Below are 21,431 nucleotides of genomic sequence, written 5' to 3' on the forward strand. Positions count from 1 at the left end.
CAAGACTGTGACCTCCCACATTAGTAACTGCTTGTGATTTTGTTTTCAGAGCCTTGCACTTCAGCTTTACATTGGCTCTTGCACTTCCAAGCTACAGTTAAGCACGTTTGTGTTTACTGAGCTCCAAAGTGCCATCAGCATCTGCCACAGGGCAAAGGGCAGCAGAGCTGTCATTCATGCTGCTGATGTTCAGGTTGACTTTGGTTGACTTTTAAAAGCTGTTAGCAGTGATGGCCTCTTCAGAAAGTGAAAACTAGCTTCTCATGTGGAAGCTAAATTCAGGCAGTATAAAGAGAAATTTTTTTGGTCTTCCTTGGAAATTAAGATGTTGGTCAAATCCAAGGGCTCCATTATGATATGATCCTTTTAGAAATCATAGAACAGACTTGAATAGAAAATGCCTTAAGTGTACTCACCTATCATAAAAATAATACTAATGAGATGAGTGTATTTACTTTTCATAAGTTGTAAAACAGCAAGAATGGACATTAACTTGTAAAGGATGTTTTGACTTTTCCAAGTGCTCTTCTTCCCAAGCTCAGCTTGACACCAAGCAGGAACTTCATGCCTGTCTCAGGGCAGGACATAAAATCTCCACTGATGGTGACTGTGCAGGTGTACAAATGCACAAAACCCCCTTGACTTAAACTTTTTTTTTTTTTTTTTTTTTTTTTTTTACCAAAAGAAATATATTTTACTCAGTTTTGTTGTAAAAGAAGGGTTAAAGCACAGAGTTAACACAATAAATTCTCACCACTATCCAATCACAAGATGCTGGAATTTCATCACAAGATGCTTGTGAGTTTCCCCTACTCATGTTTTTTTGTGCTCAGGCCCAGCTGCTGCATTCCTGTGTCTTTGGGGATAGCTGGGAAAACCCCCACTGGGAATACACAGTGCAGCTGCAGTTTGCATCCTTTTCCATCTTTATGCTGCCTGTTTGGGTGTGTTGTGGCACAAAGATCTGCGACTGTGTGTGCACCCCCTGCATTTAGCACAAGGAGAAAATGAGACCCAGAAAACACTGAAAATTACTTGCTATTTATTTATATTATTTATAACATTAAGGTTTCATTACACTGTGCATTGCATTAACACGAGATAAATAGTTCTCAACTCAGTAAAACAGGAGAAAACAGAGGAATATAAAGAATAGCTGTAACTATAACTGTGTAACCATGAACAATCACAGTTCTGTGACTTCCTTTATAACCTTCAGAGGCCTGTTTCTGTTCTGGACTACCACAACCATTTAATTTACTATTTTTATCTTGGACGTGGTTGATGACTGGGGCTATTTACAGAAACAAAGTATGTTGATGGAGTATTTTTATTTTCTGTCACCTTTCCCTTGTTGTATGGATTAGGTTTGGGGTTAGAGTGATTTGCTGAAAAATCAGTAAGAGCCCAAAGGTTCACAGGTAAACCATGGCTGTGTTTTCCTCAAAAAGCTATAATGCAAATTTTATGATAATTCAGGAGGTGATTCATGAATTCTTTGCTCAGTGGTGGAGCTGGAACAGACTGAGCAGCTGCATGTGGTAAAGAGCCATCCTGTGCTGCATCTGCTGACAGATCAGGGGCCTGAGCCTGTGAGATTTTGGAAACAGGATGTATATCCTGTCCTACATAAGCTCTGCAGGCATTTGAGTCGTGTCTGGTGAGGAGCCAGGAATTACTTGGGTTACCCTTTTCACAGAATCATAGAACAGTTTGGGTTGAAAGGGACCTCAAAGACCATCTTGTTCCAACTCTGCTGCCATGGGCAGGACCCCTTCCACTATCCCAGGTTGCTCCAAGCCCCATCCAACCTGGCCTGGAACACTGCCAGGGCCGGGGAAGCCACAGCATCTCTGAGCAACCTGTGCCAGGGCCTCACCAGCCTCACAGGGAAGAATTTCTTCCTAATACCAAATCCAAACCTACCCTCCTTTAGCTTAAGGCCATTCACACTTGTCCTTGTAAAAAGTCCGTCTCCAGCCTCCTTTTTGCATCTGTACCTCCTCTCACGAAATACTTTGGTACATCAAAGCAGTTAGAACAGAGTTCTTCACCTTTGCACATAAGCACTAATAAATCGTCGTTAAGAACGTAGATGAGTGATGTGATGACCAGATATGCTGCAGTCCATGGTGGTTTTAGCACTTGTGGGTATCCACCACCAGGAATTTTGGAGCCCAAGGTCTGAAACGTTGGCCAGAGTGGGTACAGGTGAGAACTGGGTTGTCATTCACAGGTCCAAGGGCAGCATTCCTGCAGGAACCTGGCCGGGAGAGGATGTGACCTGTCACCTGCCCAGGGGTGGCTGGAAACCCTCGGAGAGCTCCAGAGGGACAAGGAATCGCCAGTGTCTCGCAGGGACAGGACAGCCACCAGGCTCTGCAGGAAAACAGGCGCTGCTTTTTGTCCTCCGAGCAGCGTTTGCTCTCCGCACACCGCAGCCAAGCCTGGACGCGGTCCCGCTGCCCGGGATTGCGGCGGGCAGAGCTCCTTGCAGCGGGGAAAGGCCGGGCAGCCCTGGGGGCACGGCGGGGAGGCAAAACAAAGCGCTCCGCTCCCAGAAACCAACCTTCACCCCCGGCCGCACGCTCGGACTGTGCCCCACAGCGCCCGCACTTATCGCCGCAGCCTTGGCCGGGCGGGAGCGCGGCCGAGCGGAGCGGGGAGGGGAAGGGACAGGGGTGGAAGGGAAGGCAGGGGAGGGGACGGGGTGGAAGGGAAGGCAGGCGGGAGGCGGAGAGGAGGCCGGCGCTGGCTGCGGGCAGCGGGGGCGGCTCCGATAAAGGGGCGCCGTGCGGTGGGTGCGGCGCGGTGGCGATGGCGTGGCTGTGCCTGGCGCTGGCCGGGGGGGCCCTGCTGGCGTTCCTGGTGCAGCTGCTGCGCTGGCGCAGGGCCGACGGGGACCTCACCCTGCTCTGGGCCGAGAAGTGGGGGAAGAAGCCAGGTAATGGGTAATGCCGCCCGCCCCCAGCCCCGCTCGGGACCGCGGGGGGACAGCTCGGCCAAAGCGGGTGGCGGGGAGCACAGGGTGCTGGTGGCATCAGCTGTCCCGTGGGTTATCCATCAACGCACCCCGAAAGTGGAATTTACCTGCTCTTCACCTGGGTGAAGCGCGTGGTGCCCCGCGGGCCGGCAGAGCAGCTCCCAAAAAGCCACTTGGAGCTCCCGCGGTCCCTTTGGCCCAAAGCTGTTTGTTCTGCAGTTTTTCTGGGCAGGTTCCCGGTCCTGGCAGGGCCCGCGGAGCAGCTGAGGCTGTGGCACCGGGCACAGGGACAGTGTGCAGGAAGGCTCGGGAAGGGACGAGGGTGCCTGGCCAGCGCGGCTGTGAGCCTGTTCAGCTGCTGCTCCAGCCTGTTCTGACATTTTCAAGCAGAATTGCGTTCACAGGGATGTCGAAAGTGTTTTCGGTGAAGTAAACATGAGTGTTGTTAGTGTTGGGCTGACTGGGTTTCCTGTTCCGTGGATTGTGCCCTGGACGGTGCCAGGGCACGCGATGCTGCTGGGACTGTGCACGGCATCTCTGCAAAGTGCTGCCCTGGTCACCTGCGGGGCTAAAGTTCCACGAAATACCGTCAGACAGGCACTTTCAGTTCTTGCTCGTGTTGGACTTTCCATTCTGCCTGCAATTCTCCCTATTTCTGGACAAAGATCTTTATAAATCATAGGTTTTGTTTTGTTTACTTTTGGTCAGAAAAGACACATTTGTGAATATCTCCCCTTAGTTTAGCCTGCTGGGGTGATTTGTGCTGCTGTGAGCTGCTGGCTGCGGCTGCTTTAGGTGGAGATTGGTGACAGAAGGTGGGATGAGAGACTCTAAGATATCCCAAACAGGCTGCTGGGTTGAGTTGGGAGAAGGGACTGCACAGAATGAAGGTGGGTCAGGAGTGGTGCAGTGAGGGTTTGAGGATCATGATTCCTTAGGGGATGGTGGTGCAGGTGAATTTTGGTCTTAGGAGCAGCTGGAGAGAAGAGTAGGACAAACTTGAGACATCTTTGTCTCCTGCTCTCAGTAGAAGCTTCCTGCAGATGTGCATCCTCTTCTCCCTTAGATGGACTAGCACAAGTAATAAGGCTCTAAAAAATACTACATTTAAATCAGTGTGAACAGTCTCCTGTAGCTGTTTGGGTACTCAGCCCAAAGTTTTGTATGAACTCCATCAGAATGTTCCCTTGCTGTAAGAAAACTGCAAAAAATCCCTAAGGTGTGAGCTTTGTAAAGAACATGGAAAGAATCAGGGCAGAGAACTGAAATAAATCTTGACTAATACAGAATTGAAGTTTTTTCCTGAGGGATCTATGTGTAATACACATCAAAATGTAGGAGCTCTCTTGGGTAGACAAAAGTGTTATTTGAATGTAGCCTTCAGAATTACTGAAGGCCTGGAAACCCTTTTTTAAAAATTCACATGCAAAGACCAGTGTAGTAAATTTATAATGTAATACAAGAAGAATCAGGAAAAAATTCATCAACATAAGAGGTCAGGTGTGTTTTGGCCACCTCCCCTTTGCCTCCAGCCTCTGTGCTTTTAATTAAGTAAAAGATATAACTGAAGTAGTACCATTTAGCAAACCAGGTAGGAAAACAGAAGGGAAAAATGCTAGAAAAGATGTTTCATTAAATAACTTCTCCCCATGTTGTGTATGTAGTGTGCCTAAGAAAATAAAGTGTGGATCCCTTAATTTTTAATTAAAGGTATTATTAGAGCTATCACTCTTGCAGTCATTACATTGTGTTATCACTTCTACAACATTATCATAGGTGTTGAAGGTATTAGCAGAAAGTGGACTGTTTCTTGTGCTATAAACTGTAATTACAAAGAAAGGCCTCAACATAGGTAAGACTGGTTCCAATTCAATGATTCAATTCTATAGGGAAATGTGACTTTTGGATTTATTGGTTGGCAGGTGCTGGATTGCTTCCCATCCTCAGAATATGTGTATGGTCAGGAGAGAAGGGTTTTTGGGTGCCTTTCCTTCTGTGCTGTGTTTCACTGGGTGCACAGAAGTCACCCTAAACCCTGTGCTTTTCACAGGCAGCTTAGTATTCTCAAGCTAAGGGGAACCTTCCATGTATGAAAACCCTGCTCTTAAATTTAGGAATAATGGTATGATTTTTAGGGCTCTGCAGTAAATGTTCTGTTTTAAACTTCCCCACTTCTAATATTTTTCCTGAAAGAAATGACATGGCAACTTTGTGCTGTAAGAGCTATAAAACATTGGAAAGAAACTAAGCAGAACTACAAAACAACTTTTTGGGTACCTTGCAATGCTGGTCAGTTCAGCCTCTCACTTGTTATGCCTTGTAGCACAGTAGTTAATGGTTAGTAATGGCATAATCTACTTATATTTTTTAATTTGGCATGGTTAATTTTTAAACTTATTTCCAGCAACAACAGGACATTTATTCTGGAGCAAAGCTGATGGTTTGGTACTTGTTCTGCACCAGCATTTGAGGTTTCCCATTGTGTTAACTCTCAGCAACTCAGTGCTTGGTAATGATCAGCTCTGGGAATCAGTGGGAAAACTTTCCTTATCTCAGTTAATTATTCTGTTCACAGAACAAGATCCTGAATAACTGCTGTGAAGCTGCCCAGGACAGGTTGGGAGCAGGGAGACTAAGTGGTAGGAGGAAGCGGATTTGTTTTCAGTAGCAAGAGGAATGAGTGTGGTAAGCAGGGTTGAAATTATGTCCATGTGTTGTTGTGTTCATGTAGTGTTTGTCTGCTTGGGTTTTCTGCAGAAAAAATGTGGTAGGAGAGGCAAACTCCCATGGTTATTGTGTTTAATTCAATATATTGGAATAAAACTGTAGGAAAAGGGTGTGAATAAGCTTTACAGACAGCAGCTATTTGTTCCAGTGATGAACACAGTGGATATTCCTACGACTCCAACAGCATCTTTTTCCACCTCCCTAGCTCACAGCCTTAGAATACATCATCTCTCCTTTGGGAAGTGACTCCTGTTGCTGTTGTTAGTGTTTTTAGAAACAAAAGCTCCAAACAACCCCAAGCCCAAAAGCCTGGATTTTGGAAGGATTTTTTTTTTTGCTGAAGTGCAGCTTAGGAAAAGACAAATAATATTTACTGCCAGCCCCACAAAGTCAAGCTGAGCTCTGATAGTCAGTCTTGAGTGCTTGCTGCTTTTATCTGAAGGGTAAAGGGTTTTGGTGCTGGTCTTTTGGGATCTTTCTACAATTATTCCTAAATTCCTAAATCTTTGTGGGATTTGTAGCATTATGACTCCACAAGGAGAAATTTGAAAGGAGAGAAACAGGAACTGATCACTGGAGAGAGCAGGAAGTAAAAGCAGTCCCAGCCCCAGTGAAAAAGGAATATTTTTGCTAAATTACATTAATGGTTAAATTTTAGTGAGCTGAAAAAACACTACTATGACCCTTTTCAGAACAAAACTGGCTTTAAGTCTCAGGAACTGCATTTGGCTCTGATATTTGAATTATGCCATGGAATCTTTCTTCGTTGGCTAGATGTTGGAATGCACAAACTTTAGAAACAGAGGGAAGAGCTCCTGTCAGCAGTGCTCTGAGTGAGTCAGATTTTCCCCAGGACTGGTATTCACTGTGGCTTGATCTTGAGAAACACAGACACGTGTCAGGCAAAGATTCCTTCTGGAAAATGCTCTGATATTTGTGATTCTTCATCCCTAAATCATGTTCTGGAATGGAGTGATTTCCAGCCATCTGTGATTTGGTGATTCTGGATCCATGTCTGGAAGCTAAGGGTTTTCTCAGTGCCCAGGGGTACCATGGAGTGGGAATGATTGTAGACAAGTGGGAACAGGCATTATCAGCAGAGGAGAAAATGGAGCAAGATACTCTAAATTTTACTACAGGTTGAAAAAGCGTGTCAGGGCAGGAGCTGGGGAATCCACATGTGAATTTACACCCTGGGAACTCAGTGTTCTGTGCTCTGGCCAGTGCAGGAGCTAACCTGCATGAGACACAAAACAAAGGGGTTGAACACCCATTTGGATTTTTGTGATTAGCTGTCTTTGTTCAGAGAATTTTGCTCAGTCAGCAATTAGTCTAGAACATTTTTTGGGATGAAACATTATTTGGAAAGACTTGCTTAGACTTTTGTATTTAAAATACAGTAACTGTTTCCTGTCAATTCCAAGAATTCTCCCTTTTCCTCTGAAGCTGTTTTTGCTGAGGTTAGTGGAATTGTTATGTGTGGATGGCCTCCAGAAATGCAATCAGATTTCTTCTGCCAGGTAAATAACCCGTGTTTATTCAGATTAGTTTTGGAACAAAGTTCAAATGGCAATAGAGCAGCTATGAACAATTTCACAACTGCATGTGACTAAAAAATAAAGAAGTCAGGATTTTGTAATAGCCCCCAAGATGAACGTATTTCTTAAAAACATTACCATATTACACCCCTGCAGTGAGCTAGATGCTTATCCTAGCACTGGCAATGTGTGAACTGCTGTCTTGATTCTTTTGACAGAACATGAACTGCGTGGCAAGGTTGTCTGGGTGACAGGAGCCTCGAGTGGCATTGGAGAGGAATTGTCTTACCAGCTGGCAAAGCTGGGAGCCTTGCTTGCCATCTCTGCCAGGAGGGAGGATGAGCTGCAGAGAGTGAAGAAGAAATGCCTTCGTAAGTACAACCAAGCACTTCATGCAAGCAGCTCCACCTTGGCTGGGCTGGAATTGCCACAGGAACACTAACACACATAGCACAAGAATAGATTTGATGATGGAAGTCAGCTTTGTACAGAGCTGGTATCTTCTTTTTGAGAGTGAGAAGTCTTTGTATAGACATTCATTTCAACTTCTGACATAAGCCACTGTTACCTAAAATTCTCATTATCAGTTGCAAGTGCTCTTGTAAGGCACTAGATGAAGAAATTGAATAAATACTGTGGGGAATAAAGGAAACAATCCTAGAGTTATCATCCTATTAAGAACCAAACCGTGTAGGTGCTTGCTGCTAAGAAATACTCTTGGGTTTGTGCATGTTACAGGCTTTGCTCTTTGGAAAATGGACTAATAAAAATATTCAGAAAAAGTTGTTCTAAGAATGTGGAAGAAAGGATCTTCTGGAATCAAGAGGAAAAAATGTGAAGCAAAATTTTTAACTATTCCAGTTATCTTTCAGTTAGCTTTTATATGCCTGATGACTCAGTAGGCTGGCTTCATTCCTCCTGTTTCTCTTTTTCCCTCCTCTTTTCTGGCTTGGCAGCAAGAGGAATAGGCAGTTAATTCACACTGGTAGATAGAACATAATTAACACTGGTTTGAACCTTAATCATGTTATGCATTTTTTCAGACAATTTTTCCTCTATAGCTCAGGATGGAGTATTTTATGTGGAATGTGTCATCACACCAAAAGTTCAGTCTTAGTAATGTTGACAGAATGCCCACAGTCTACCTGGAATTTGTGCTGGAGAATAAGCACATGTTTTTCTTGGATTAGCACCTAAACATGCCTAGAAAGCTGAAAGCTGCAGCAGCCTACTCAGAAAAGCTTTCCAAGGAACTTTCAAAAATGCACAACTCTTTTTATCCTGGTTTTATTTTCTGAGGGCTCCAAAAAGCAGTCACTAAAAGAGCTGGATATTTGAAGAGAGGCAGGGGGCACGTGATGGCAGCGTGGTTCAGTGGCAGTCATGACAAAATCCTGGTGCTGGGTGATGCAATGGTCAGCAGAAATCTGCGACACCAATTGTTTGTTGTGGTTACAAAATTGATAACACAATGGCTGTTTGTTGTCCACGGCTGTTTGTTGTGATTGCAAAATTGATAACACGAGACAGGCTGGCAGCAGCTGCCATCCTGGATGGGCATTTTCAGGAAATACATGTGTCATGTGCTAAGAAATATTGAGAAATATTATTTCAGGTAATGTGGACCAAGAGCTTTGATTTATCTGAGATGATTTCTGCCTCTGCCAACTTTCAGTGCCCTGTGAATGTCTGAGCTGTGCCATACACCTCTTATGTAGACTGTGCTTTGCAAATATTTGCTACTGAGCTTTGCTTTAACTGAAGGTTTGAGAAGTAGGAATATTGGAAACTCTTCAGTAACCCAGAAACATAACTAGGGCAGAAGGTGACAGGGCAAGGGGGAGTGGCTTTAAACTGAAAGAAACCAGGTTTGGATTAGATATTTGGAAGAAATTCTTGCCTTTGAGGCTGGTGAGGCACTGGGATAGGATACCCAGAGCAGCTGTGGCTGCCCCATCCCTGGAAGCACCCAAGGCCAGGATGGATGAGGCTTTGAGCAACCTGGGATAGTGGAAGGTGTCCCTGCCCATGGCAGGGGGTTGTAATGAGGTGACATTAAAGATCCAAACTAAACTATTCTGTAATTCTATACATTTCATGTTTTCTACAGCCAGCTTCTAAGTAGTGGAAGGCAGTAATTGGACCCACTTCCACTCTTATCCTTGTTTCTCAAGGATGTGAAAATCCAGCTTCCACCCCTTTCCTTGACTGTTACAGCCCCCCCAACCAAATTAATGGATTTATGTTCCACTATCTCAAATTTATCTGTATTTGTTTTGAATTAGGGGGTCCAAAATTAGGCACAGTGCTCTAGGTGCAGTCTTAGAATGCTGTGTAGAAGCTCTTCACAATCACTTTCCCCCAGTGTGCTTTTATTAGTGCAGCCCATCAGCATTTGCCATGGCCAGAGCCAGTTGCTGGCTTGCACTCAGCTTGCTGCAGTCCTTCCATCAGGACCCAGGTCTGGTTTGGAGATCTGACACTGGATGCTGGCCTGCAGTACTGCAGAGCATTAGCCTGTCCCAGGTGTGAAAATCTGCATTTTCATTTATTGAGCTTAATGAGGTTTGTCAGACTATTCTTAGAGCTTGTTGAGGTGCCTCTGTGTGGCAGTCCAGCCCTGCAGCAGGACTGCTCCTCTGAACTTGATGTTAAATCAAAATTTTATGAAAATCTGTGGGTTTTTCCCCATCATCTGGGTCATCAATGAAGGTATTCAAACATATTGATCATGGAGGGATGCCACAGCTGATCACAAAGAGCAGTTGAGTTGCCCAGGCAGTATGTGGCTGTGCTAAATCCATGGTGGCTTTTCCCACACAACTTTCCTTTACTTGGAAATTGCTTTGAGGAGGAATTGTTACATAATTTTCCCAAGGACTGAGGTTAGGCTTTGTGACATCTGTTTACTTGCTGTCCCTGGGCAGCTATTCCACTTAGAAGAAAATTCCAAAAAGGAGTGACATTGATCATCTCTTGTAAATCATGGATGTATTGCCCTGCTTGTACGTGCATTTTGTTCCTAATTTGTCTGATTCTGGTAGTGTTTCTTTTCCCAGAGCATAGCCTCAGGAGTGTGGGAGACCTGAGAGGAGATCTGAGAAGACTGAGGCAAAGCAGGCATTAAGTACCTCGTGTTTTTCTGTGCATTTCATCATTTCATCCTCACCATCCCTGTCCAGTGAGCTCACTCTGTCTTTGGCCTCCCTTTTGTTGCTGCTGTGCCTGTGAAGCCTTTGCTGCCTTTCACATTCCTCAACTCCAGTGGAAATTTCAGTTTCAGCTCCACCTGGGTGTTGATCTTCCTGATTCCATCTCTGCATGCTTGTCCAGTGTGCTTTTTGGGTGGGCTGTCCCTGCTCCCACCTGCATGTTTTCCCTTGGCAGTTGAGTTCAAGACAGCCCTGTAAGGCTTGAGTAGCACAGGGAGGATGAAGTCTGACCAGCAATGTGCAATATCAGAGTGAATTTGGCTGATTTATGGGGCACAACTGGAGCCCATGTGCTGCAACACGCCTGCTGTAGAGGTTGAGCACAGCAGCAACTGAACTGTGTCAGAAACAAGCACATATATCTTGTTCAGAGTTTAGTGACACCACCCTGTGGTACAGGTTTGTGCATTCTACCCTGCTTAAAAGCTGAAGGGGGGAGAGAGAGACAGAAGGAAAGGTAATCCCTGTTGAGTCATGCATATGCCAACTCAACCCTTCACTGCACTTGGGCAGGAGGGAGAGAAAACAACTTGTATAACTCAGCTCCTTCAAGAGGCTTCTCTATTTCCCCCAGCCACTCTTTCTTTTGTTGGAAATGTTGGAGGCTGTTTTCTCTCAAAAGCCCTAAAAAGAAAAAAGCAGGGAGGGATGTTTCTTGGTTTGGCAAAGGTCAAATATGATTTAATTATGGATAGGCCAAATGAGTGACAGGCAATCTGTAAGTTCAGGAATTACACAGTAACTGAGGTTGAAATGGACCCCAGGAGGTCACGTTGATCAGCCTCTGCTGACAGCTCAACCTCTGTTGAAGGGCATTCATACAAGGGAGAAATAAAAGACAGAGGAAATGCAGAAGAGCTGGAAAATGCTACTCAGAGCTATATATAATATTTATCATGTTATGAGAAACTGCTACCTGAGATCAACATGTATTGAAAAGAGTTGTTGACCTGAAACCCAAGCAATGAACTCTAAACTAAGGTCTCCTACTTGGGACCAAGTGTTTTTTATGGGTATCATAATTTTTCCCTTAAAAGCATCACTTTAGCAGGCAAAAGGGGCAGTGGGATATTAGGGTCTGTTAGTAAAAGCAATGAGGAACCCCATGGCAGTGTATAAATTGGGACACATGTGCCTTCTACACTGGGCACAGTGCTGGTTATGAGCCAGAAAAACAATGGGATAGTGAATGGGAGAAGGATTTAGAAAAGGGTATCAGGAATGCTTGGGTTTTGTAAAAGCTGTCTGTGAGGAGTGCCTGAAGTAAAGATCCCTCACCCTAGAAAAGAAATAGGGAGGCTGCTGGAGATGTACAGTTTAAATACTGTGAGGGTGGAAATCCTCTACAAGGTTTCTGGTTTAAAATTTCCTGATGTCAGATGTTTCTTACATCTTACAAAAGAGCACTTCATTCCTCACCAGCAGTCTGTATCTCTTCCTCTGCTCTTTCCTTTCTCCCCTGTGTAGTTTTTGTAGGGCTGACCCTGTGGTCTTGCTAACCCATGGCAGAAACATCCACACCCCAACAGGTTTCAGCTGTGCAAATCTGCTTCAGGCAGCACCAGGCAGAGGACAGCTTAAACTACATTTTACTGCTCTATTTCTGGAAGAAATGGAGGAGAAAATGCACATGGAGGGTTGGAGGGAGCAATAAATGGAAATACTACTAGCATTAAACCAGATAGTTGGGTTTATTTTAACCAGTGGCTTAAATACTAATGACCTTTGAACACAGGCAGCTCATGGGTTTAAATAACCTCTTTATTTCTATGTCACTGTTAAGACAAAGTTCAACTTTCCCTGTATTTACAAGAAGTAGTAATTAAAAAGTCAAAGCCTGAGGCTCTCTCAAAAGGGCAGCTGCTTAAAGGGGAGCAGCCACACTTAGATGTGGCTAGGAACTGATTTAGGGAAAAAAATAGCACTAACAAACTAGTATAAGTAATGTAAAATTCCTTGTTAGATGTAGTTTAAAAAAAAGGTTGAAATGAAAATTTTGTTTTTGTGAGTCATCTGCCCCAAAACCCCAGGGTAACAAATCACTGCTCAAGAAATGCCTTCTATGGAAAAGGTCAGTTGTTCTGAAGAGACAGTGGGGATAAAAAAGCAACAAAAAGGCAGGAACTTGATGGCAGCTGACTTTTATTTCAGGGCATGGATATGTTAAAAGCTGTCAGTTAAACAAAAACCTTTTACCCCTCCCAAAAAGCCCCCAATAATTCAGCTTCTGTAGACTTTGCCTTGTAGCTGCTAAGGGATGTATGTTGTGTTTTGGGTGTGAATTGTATGAATTCTGTTGTCAGGAATAAACATGCTTGACCTGTTGACATCCAAGCAAAGTGTCAGGGCTCCCAATGTGCCTCTGAATCCCTCCTGAAAAGTTTCAGTTGGATTTTACTCCTAACTATTAAAATTTATTTGGAAAAAAGAAACTTCTGTATTGTGCTACAAAGCCTGTTTGATAAAGTCAGGCTTTTCACATAGGAAAACATAATAAGAAAAACACTTGGTAGGAACAAATTAAAAATAGATTTTATGTGGGGATCAAAATGGAAACAAAGCAAGCATTTTATTTCCAACTTGATGTTATGGTTTCTTGATGTCTTCTTTGTGAAAATGTGGTGTTTAAAAGCATGTTATGTTTCCCACAGTTCTGACACTGGGAATTTTATCAGCTCCCATTCCCTTTATGGTTGTTTTTTAGAGATTAGCAGCTTGAGTGAAAATGATATCCTTGTCCTGCGTCTCGACTTGACTGACAGATCCTCTCATGAAGCTGCAACCAACAGTGTGCTCAAGCATTTTGGCAAGGTAAGGTGTGCTTCTGGGGTTAAACTTCTTTTTCTTTGTCTCCTAGAGCTGCATTTATGCTCATATTTCACTTTTATTTTACTGTATGATCAATTCAGCAGTGTCTACATCTTACTTCAGTTTCAGTATTAAGCTCGCCAGAAATTGCCTATATTTTTATCCCTTCTGTTGCTTTCTTCTGGTTTTCAGCAACAAACAAATAATCACCAGTCCTTCTCAAGGACTAAACACTCACTGAATCTTCTGAGGAAGCAGAAATATTAAAGAAAATGGTGTTTGTATTAATTTATCTTTTTTATCTTTCCCAAGATCGACGTTTTGGTCAACAATGGTGGGCGCTCACAGCGCTCCTTGTTCGTGGACACAAACCTGGATGTCTACAGTGCCATCATTGAGCTCAACTACCTGGGCACCATCTCACTGACCAAACATGTCCTGAACCACATGATCCAGAGGAAGAAAGGGAAGATTGTCACTGTGAGCAGTGTGATGGGCATCATGGGAGCTCCTCTTGCCACCGGTTACTGTGCCAGCAAGCACGCTCTGCAGGTGAGTTACAGTCTGCAAGGTAATTAAGTTAATTAAGTGGACCACTACCAGTGCTGTAGCAGAGGGCTTTGTTCTGTGCAGAAAACACAAGTCTCATCTGAAACTTCACACAGCATAGGCAACATCCTCAAGTATTGCAAGAACTTTAGAATTAATTTGTTCTGAAATGTGAAATAGCTCCCACTGTAGATTTTTTTTTTCCTGACTGGAATTCAAGTGCCAGCTTAGCTGGTTCTCACCACTACATGGTTAAATTCCAGTGTGAAACACAAAACCTTGGCCTCTGCCCTTCAGATGAGGGAATACCTTTATGAGGAGATTATTCTGCTGCATATAGAGCCCTAATGTTCTCAATCCATTCAGGGAGAGAGAGTCACTGGTGAGAGTTTTAACACTTGAGGAAATCTTGAGAGCAGTGAGTGGTAAGGCAGAGAAATGATAATTCCTGATCCATCTGAGAACAGCTGAATGGCTCATCCCAAGAGTTCTGTGTGTTTCTGTGGCAGCTCACAGTGCTGTAGGAAGTTACCTTCTGCCTAACACTAAGCACTCAACATTGCCTGGAAAAAGTTTTTGAAAGCAGTGTCACTTGAGTAGAAAAACGTAAAAGAGGTGCTCAGAACAGTTTCTGCCTGTATCATTGAGGAATCTCTTGTTTAACTAGTAAATTTGTTCAGAAGTATTTGTCTTTCACCACTGTTTGGCCTCCTGCTAATGTACATTTTGATCTCAGTAAAACAAACTTCAGCTGTGCTCAGTGATTGTTTAAAATTGGCATCTTCTGAGTCCCTGCTGCATTTCAGCACGTGAACAGAGCAAACAACAGCTTAAGCCAAGGGATCAATATCTTTTTGACAATTTGACCAGCAACAACAGAAATGTAACAAATGGCTGACACTGCAAAGCCTCTTGAAGATATGAAGATGTAGAATATGGTGACAGATCTCTGCTAAAAAAAAATAAATAAATCAGTCAGTCATGAGGAGAGATCTGCTGCTCTTCACTGGAGTGGCAATGCTGGAATTGCCCATTTCAGGGCAGCTTTTGGATTAAACCTGGTAGATTTAAATGAGAAGATTGCAATGAGCAGAAGCCTGACTTGCCTTCATGCTCCTTGATTTATTAAATGTTCTTTCGGTTGAATTATCTTTGGGTGTGGTGCAGTTGGGTTAAGCACAGCTAATTAATTGCAGAGCACAAGGAATTCACGTGTTGCTTTGAAAATGCTCAGAATTCTCAATCTCATGTTAAGATTGAGAGCACAGACAAAGCTTTGAAGAGATAGTTTACCAAAATTAATTAAAATAAGCTGACTGAACTGCTTCAATCTTCTGCTCAATAATCAGGCCAGACTCCAAACCTCCTTCCTTGTTTCTTTCACAGTAATTCTAGAAACACTAGTTGCAGGTGTTGAAACGTGGCTTGCAAAATTGATTTTGGAAATACTCTGCCTGAGAGTCTTTGATCATTCTGGAGTTATGGCTCAATGTGGGCCTGAAGCCTCCAAAAACTAGGAAAAGCTTTTTTGAAATAACAAACTTCACCAGTGCAGTTCACATAAATGAATTCTGGAGGAATGGCAGCCCTCCTTAAATAACCCTGTAGCCCATTTCTGATGGTGGCCAAGAAGAAACAGAGACTGGAAGAAGGGAGGGGAAAAACAAGCCAAAGCCAAAAGTGGTGCTTTTCCTGTTCAGGTTTCCCAGCATGTGCCCACCTGTATTCTAAGATCTTCAAGGCTGTGTTTTGGCCAGCAGCTATTAAATATGTGAACCCATTTGACATAGATTCATCTGTTGTGGTTTTTGGCTTGTTTTGTTTGTTTTTTTTTTTTAATTCATGCCTTGGAGTCTATCACAACTGACACACTTAATGCTGCAAACTTAATTGCACCTTTTTTTGAAAAAGTCTTTCCTTTTGCTTGTGGTTTTGTTTTGATTTTTTGTTTTTTAGGTTGGTTTTTTTTTTTTTTTTAATTCCTTTAAATGGCAGTTGTAGGAGGAAGGAAGGAATTCTGCCTGGAATTAGAATCTGTTCTTGAAACAATCATGCTTTGATTCATGCCAACTGGAATTCTTCATAACAATGTTCTACTGATGAAATTACCCTTTATTTCAGTGCTGGGAGTGTTGTAAGAGCATGAGTCAAGCCCACAGGAGTCTGCATCTGCCTGGTGCAGTTTCCCTCCTGGAGGGATGATGCTCATGGGGATCATGTGCCATTCACATTCATGTGTAATTCATTTCATGGTGGCACAGGGGGTGGATCAGGAATGGTGGCCTTCAAAATGTTCCTTCATCAGGAACTTTAAGAAGCAAATGGACTGAGCAGCCACAGCTCCTCTCTTTGTTCACTCATTTGTGGAATTTCTTCAGTCTGGGCTTGGTGGGAACACTCAAGTTCTTCCTCTTACACTGGAGTTCCTTTACTGCTCCCAGATCTGGGTCTGTCCCTGCCTGAATTTCAATAAGAGAAAGCACTTATTTTTCTTGCTGAGGAATTTAAAGCTTCTCTTCTGGGAGGAAGTAGAGGAATTTCATACCAGCTATCTTTGAATATCAAGGATAAATGCAGGAATTAGAAAACATGTGCATCCTGTACACAGAGCCTCCAGAGGGGACTGAGTCAATGCAGGATTCTGCTTTTCAAGAGGCCCTTGTCATGTGTATCAGCCAGGATTTAGGGTGAGTGAGTGTCCTGGCCCTCCTGTGTTGCTGATGAAGGCTGTGTCTCTTCTCTGGTGTAAAACCTGGGGCTGCAGCACGAGGGAAGGATGTGGGACAGCAGGAACAGGAGCTCACTGCCATCTCTGGCTACTTGCATTTTGTGCAGCCTTTAATGGACTGACCCTGGCCCTGGCAGTGCCCACAGAGCTGCCTGCTGCTCTGTGCCTTTGTGTGCCTGCTCAGCTGCCCAGTTTTAGAGTACAGCTCTAAAACTACCAGTTTTAGGGACAGCTTGGATCCCAGGAGCCTCCCAGCATCTGAGCAGGTGTAGGAGCTTTGTCAAAAGTGACTGAGCCTGGTCTGGCTTCCCTTCTACCACAGCATTCCCAGACACACACCCTTCCACCTCCCCAACTCCTGGAAGTGCATTGTGAGTGTGTTCCCTTCAGGAAAAATGGGAGCCAGTTCTGTTCCTCACCTCAAGTGGACAGGGAGTGGTGGGCTAGTGGGGGTCTCAGTGTCTTTTTGTGAGTGATTTTATCCTCAGCTGGACTGACAGCACCACCTTTGTGACAGGATGGCACAATCTGGGGTTTTTCTGAGAGAAGTGGCTCAGGGTCCCTCAGGGAAGGAAGGCATGAGGAACGTGCAGGTTGGGATGTGGCATTAGCCTGGAGTGGTGGATAAAACACAGCCCTGTTTGTGCACACAGGGTGGAGGAGCCAGGGAAGGGCCTGGCTTTTTAAACAAAAACAACTGGGTGTCCAGGAGCAGATTCCCATCTGTCCAGAAGCAGATTTCTGTGCACATGAGTGTCCAATGTTAGAACTTAGTCTTGCTGTGAAGATCCAGCCCCAGATCTAGGGCCTGCAGGTACTCACAACTTTAAATTCATGCTCAGTGTTTTTAGGGAACCAAACTGCAAAGCCTGTATGGAATCCATAAATTAGAATTAGCCACCAGCAGCTGGGAAATTGGTCAGTGTGCTGCTCCTTGCTGAGCTCTGGTGGCTTGTCCCAGCTGCTGTTCTGTGTCACCACTGGCCCATATCTGGCTGGTTTGAGCCTGTGTTTCAGCTCAGGGAGGAGCTCTGGGTCAGCCAGCCCTCCTCCCAAGCTGGATGGGAGTAGAGTGATAAGATTTTACTACAGGGGAAGGAGTTTATCAGCCTGTGCTCACTCTGTGTCTCAGCTGTGACACAGAATTACGTGCTGGAATAGATACAGGGGGCTGTTGGTAGCCAGGTCAAAGATAAGGCACAATGGGTGTTGGCTAAATCATCCTCCACAGTGCTTGGCCAGCAGCTTTGGTGAAATGCACCCTTCTGAATTGGCCATGTTTCCCATAATAGTTGCTGTCTAAATGTGAATTGCTACAGAGATTCAGAAAACCTTGTATCCTCTTCACTTAAAGCAAAGAACTGGTAATTTTTGCAATTTTGGTTTAACTTGGATACACTGGTAGCATATTCCTGAGCTGAAATAAGATTTGTATCTATGTGGATGCCAATTTCAAACTCCACAGCAAATTCAGTGCTGCAAAATTAACCCCCTGAAGTGTCAGGGTGTATTTTTGACTTTACTATGCTGAAAATTTTCTTCCTTTTCTTACATAAACCAGTGCCACTCACTTCATAGAAACTGTGTAAACTCTTTATTGTCACCCCAAACCTGCAAGAGGTAATTTCTACTGCAATTCTTAGGTGGCATTTCAACTGCCAAACAGCAAGACTTTGTCCTCAGTACAGGGACAGCAGAATCTGGCTGTAGTTTAGAGAAATTACTGTGTATTTGGTAAGGTGAGAATAGATTCCTTACTGGTTTACATATCAATGTCTGTAACTGCAAAGAAAATGTTAAATTAGCCATTAATCAGGAAGTAAAAGAAAGTAGTAGGAATTGCTTGTAGTGGGATCTTGTTATTTTTACAGTATAAATTTGTATGAAAAGATGTCATCAGCTAAACTTAGCTAAAAACATGGGAAAGGAAGGTTTCACCATATTTTTGCCTCCTAGGGATTCTTTAACTCTCTGCGGACTGAGCTGACTGACTACCCTGAGATAAGTGTTATCCAAATCTGCCCAGGGCCTGTACAGTCCCAGATCATCCAAAATGTCTTTACTGAGAATCTTGCAAAGGTAAGGACCCAGTTTTGTTGTGACAATCCCAGCTTTAGCTGTGGGGTCAGTAATCCTTAGTGGGGTACTTTTGTCTGGTTTTGTCCTCCTTGCAAACACTAACCTCATCTTCTTACCAAGAAATGCTTTGAGTGGTGCAGAACTCTGTGTACTCTTGTAATTCTTGGTGGTATCAAATGAAAATTGAGTTTGATAATTGCTATTCCTTCTCTCTTCCAACACAAACAACCTAAGTCTAGTAAAATAAATGTACTGCACAGCCACTGTGCTGCAGTTTTGGGGGGGAAGCCAGGATTTTCTGGACACAGCTCTGCCTGGGGAGTGCTGTCCCTGCTGCACAGGTAGGGTTTTGTTTGCCCTGGTCACGCTGTGCCCTGCTGGGTGACGCTGCTGCTGGCACAGCCCTGGCTCAGCTGACACGAGCTGTGCATTCCTTTCCTGTTAGGGATTGTTCCAGGAGGAAAAGCAAAACCTTCCAACTGCACAATGGCTTTTAGTAAAGGCTGTCTGACAAAGCAGCTGGCAAAAATTGCTACTGTGATACATCAAACTGTAATCTGCCCCAAATTCAATCGATTTGAAGCCCAGGATGACCCACCAGTGAGGGGGAGGGGATCTCTCATTGTTGAGTCGGGTTCTGGAATGATTTTCATGTTGGAAAACTTCTGACTTGCATGAAAGAAAAGATGTACTTTCTGAACAATGGTGAAAGTTGCAAAACACATTCCTCAGATTTCGGTGTGGCAGAAGACCAGGGAGGAGGAGCAAATCTAGACCAGAACTATTTTTGCCCTGTGAAACAGGACAGATTGCTAGAGTGGCCTGTTATTGCTGGAGTGAAATGTGCACAAGTTCACAGGGCTGTGGTTTATATTCACTAAATGATACACAGGGACAAGACCTCAGGCTGGTACCCCTACTCCAAAGCAGCTGGCTGCTTTTCTCTTGGTTGAGATGGAGAGAACAGGCAGGAATATCTAAGTTAATGGGGAATGTGATCTCACCTACTAACTTGGCTACTTGAGTAACTTGTAGTGTAGAATGGGGCAGGCACAGCTGGGAACTGGGGGCTCCCATTCCTCAGAGCTGCAGATCAAACTTGTTCAATAATCCCCATCAAGTTGAAACCCTGCTGAAGCAGGACAGCACTTGGAGATCCATTTTTTTACCCTTTGACCCATCAATAGAGGCATTAGTTAAAAGGGTGCTTTATTTGAGCCCAAGGAAGGTGGAAAGTGTTCCCACACTGAAAACCAGAGGGTTGTGAGGGATGGGTTCTCCTGCCCCAGTCTCTGGGTGAGTTCCTGTGAGGAAACTGGGAGGAGTGTGTCTGTCACACGGAGCATGGCCCCTTCTCCGTCACTCCCAGGGATTCAGTTCTAACCCCTCCCTGCTGTGTCCCCCTCAGCCACACCTTGAGTGCTGTGTCCAGTTCTGGCCCCTCAGTTTAGGAAGGATGTTGAGATGCTTGAGCACATCCAGAGGAGGCAACAAGGCTGGTGAGGGGCTTGGAACACAAACCCTGTGAGGAATGGCTGAGGGAGCTGGGGGTGTTCAGCCTGCAGAAAAGGAGACTCAGGGGTGACCTGATCACTCTTTACAGCTCCCTGAAAGGTGGCTGTAGCCAGGTGGGGTTGGTCTCTTTCTCCAGGCAACAACTCACAGAACCAGAGGACACAGTCTCAAGCTGCACCAAGGGAAGTATAGGTTGGATATTAGGAAAAGGTTTTACATGGAAAGAGTGATCAAGTACTGGAATGGTCTGCCCAGGGTGGTGGTGCAGTCACCATCCCTGGATGTTTAAAAAAAGACTGGATGTGGCACTCAGTGCCATGGACTAGTTGAGGTGCTAGGGCATGGGTTGGACTCTATGACCTGGAAGGTCTCTCCCAGCCCAGTGATCTGTGGTTCTGTGCATTCAGTCCATCGAGAACAGCGGGGACCAGTCCCACAAGATGCCCACGGACCGCTGTGCCCGGCTCACCCTGGTGAGCGTGGCCAACGACGTGCAGGAGGCCTGGATCAGCGACCACCCCTACCTGGCCGTGTGCTACCTCTGGCAGTATGCACCCACCTGGGCCTGGTGGCTCATGAACAGGATGGGCAAGAGGAGGATACAGAACTTCAAGAGTGGAATTGTGAGTGTGCAGTGTGTCCCTGTCCCTCCTGCTTGCTTGTTTCACCCTGCTGGTGTTGTCTTCTGCTGTGGGAATGTTGGGATTGCATTGCTTCTCACTCACACTCAGAGCCCTGATGTGAAGGGCAGTGTTCTGTTCTTGCAGTGCGCCCTGGTAGATGCTATTTATTCTTTTGGTACAAAAAACCTCTCCCATCTTAAAGAACTGCAAAAACAGGAAATGTAATAGTAAGGGTGGCATGTGCAGCTTAAAACTCTGTGCTTTCACACTGTAACTGCCCATGGTCACAAGCTCTTTCAAAGTAAGTCTTTCACTCACAGTGTTGTATTTAACAGCAGAAGGCTGGGTGGGGAAATACTGATTTAATGTTCTCTTCCTCCAGGATGCTGATGCCTCTTATTCAAGGAAGAAGAAATAAGGATGAGCGTGTACAAAATCCTGCTGTACTTGTGCTAAGGCTGAGAAACTTTTCGTATTGCGTGACTGCAAAAAACAACTTTTTTTGGTTTTGTTACGTCTTTGTCATCCTGTAACTTGACAGATCTAGATCTATCGAGCCGATGACACACTTGACTAAATAAAAACCTCTTTCTAAACACACCTGCTTCATGCCAAACTCTCACAGGCTGAATTTTTAAGCTAATAAGAACTGAGACACAAGAGAGGCTG

The 21,431-nt window shown here is 44.5% G+C and overlaps 1 protein-coding gene and 1 long non-coding RNA gene across 2 annotated transcripts; one reads left to right on the plus strand and one right to left on the minus strand.

Annotated features, from left to right (window-relative positions):
- Window positions 1–1,020: 1,020 nt before the first annotated feature.
- Window positions 1,021–3,178, minus strand: LOC130253552 (uncharacterized). Its single transcript, XR_008840579.1, has 2 exons — window positions 3,091–3,178; window positions 1,021–2,379 (listed from the first exon to the last, which is right to left on the minus strand). It is a non-coding gene; the product is annotated as an uncharacterized LOC130253552 (long non-coding RNA).
- DHRS7 (dehydrogenase/reductase 7) lies at window positions 2,701–21,362 on the plus strand. Its single transcript, XM_056492216.1, has 7 exons — window positions 2,701–2,944; window positions 7,467–7,619; window positions 13,165–13,271; window positions 13,581–13,820; window positions 18,502–18,624; window positions 20,547–20,762; window positions 21,145–21,362. The coding sequence occupies exons 1-7, from the start codon at window positions 2,818–2,820 to the stop codon at window positions 21,178–21,180; spliced, it is 1,002 nt and encodes a 333-aa protein (XP_056348191.1). The 5' UTR covers window positions 2,701–2,817; the 3' UTR covers window positions 21,181–21,362.
- The last annotated feature ends 69 nt before the right edge of the window (window positions 21,363–21,431 follow it).

Source organism: Oenanthe melanoleuca, chromosome 5, assembly GCF_029582105.1.
Source record: "Oenanthe melanoleuca isolate GR-GAL-2019-014 chromosome 5, OMel1.0, whole genome shotgun sequence".
In the NCBI taxonomy this organism is placed as follows: Eukaryota; Metazoa; Chordata; class Aves; order Passeriformes; family Muscicapidae; genus Oenanthe; species Oenanthe melanoleuca.

Coding starts and splice junctions, on each gene's coding strand:
- DHRS7 (XM_056492216.1), top strand. CDS start 2,818: ATGGCGTGGCTGTGCCTGGCGCTGGCCGGGGGGGCCCTGCTGGCGTTC. Junction 13,272..13,580: donor TGCTCAAGCATTTTGGCAAG/GTAAGGTGTGCT, acceptor ATCTTTCCCAAG/ATCGACGTTTTGGTCAACAA. Junction 18,625..20,546: donor TTACTGAGAATCTTGCAAAG/GTAAGGACCCAG, acceptor CTGTGCATTCAG/TCCATCGAGAACAGCGGGGA.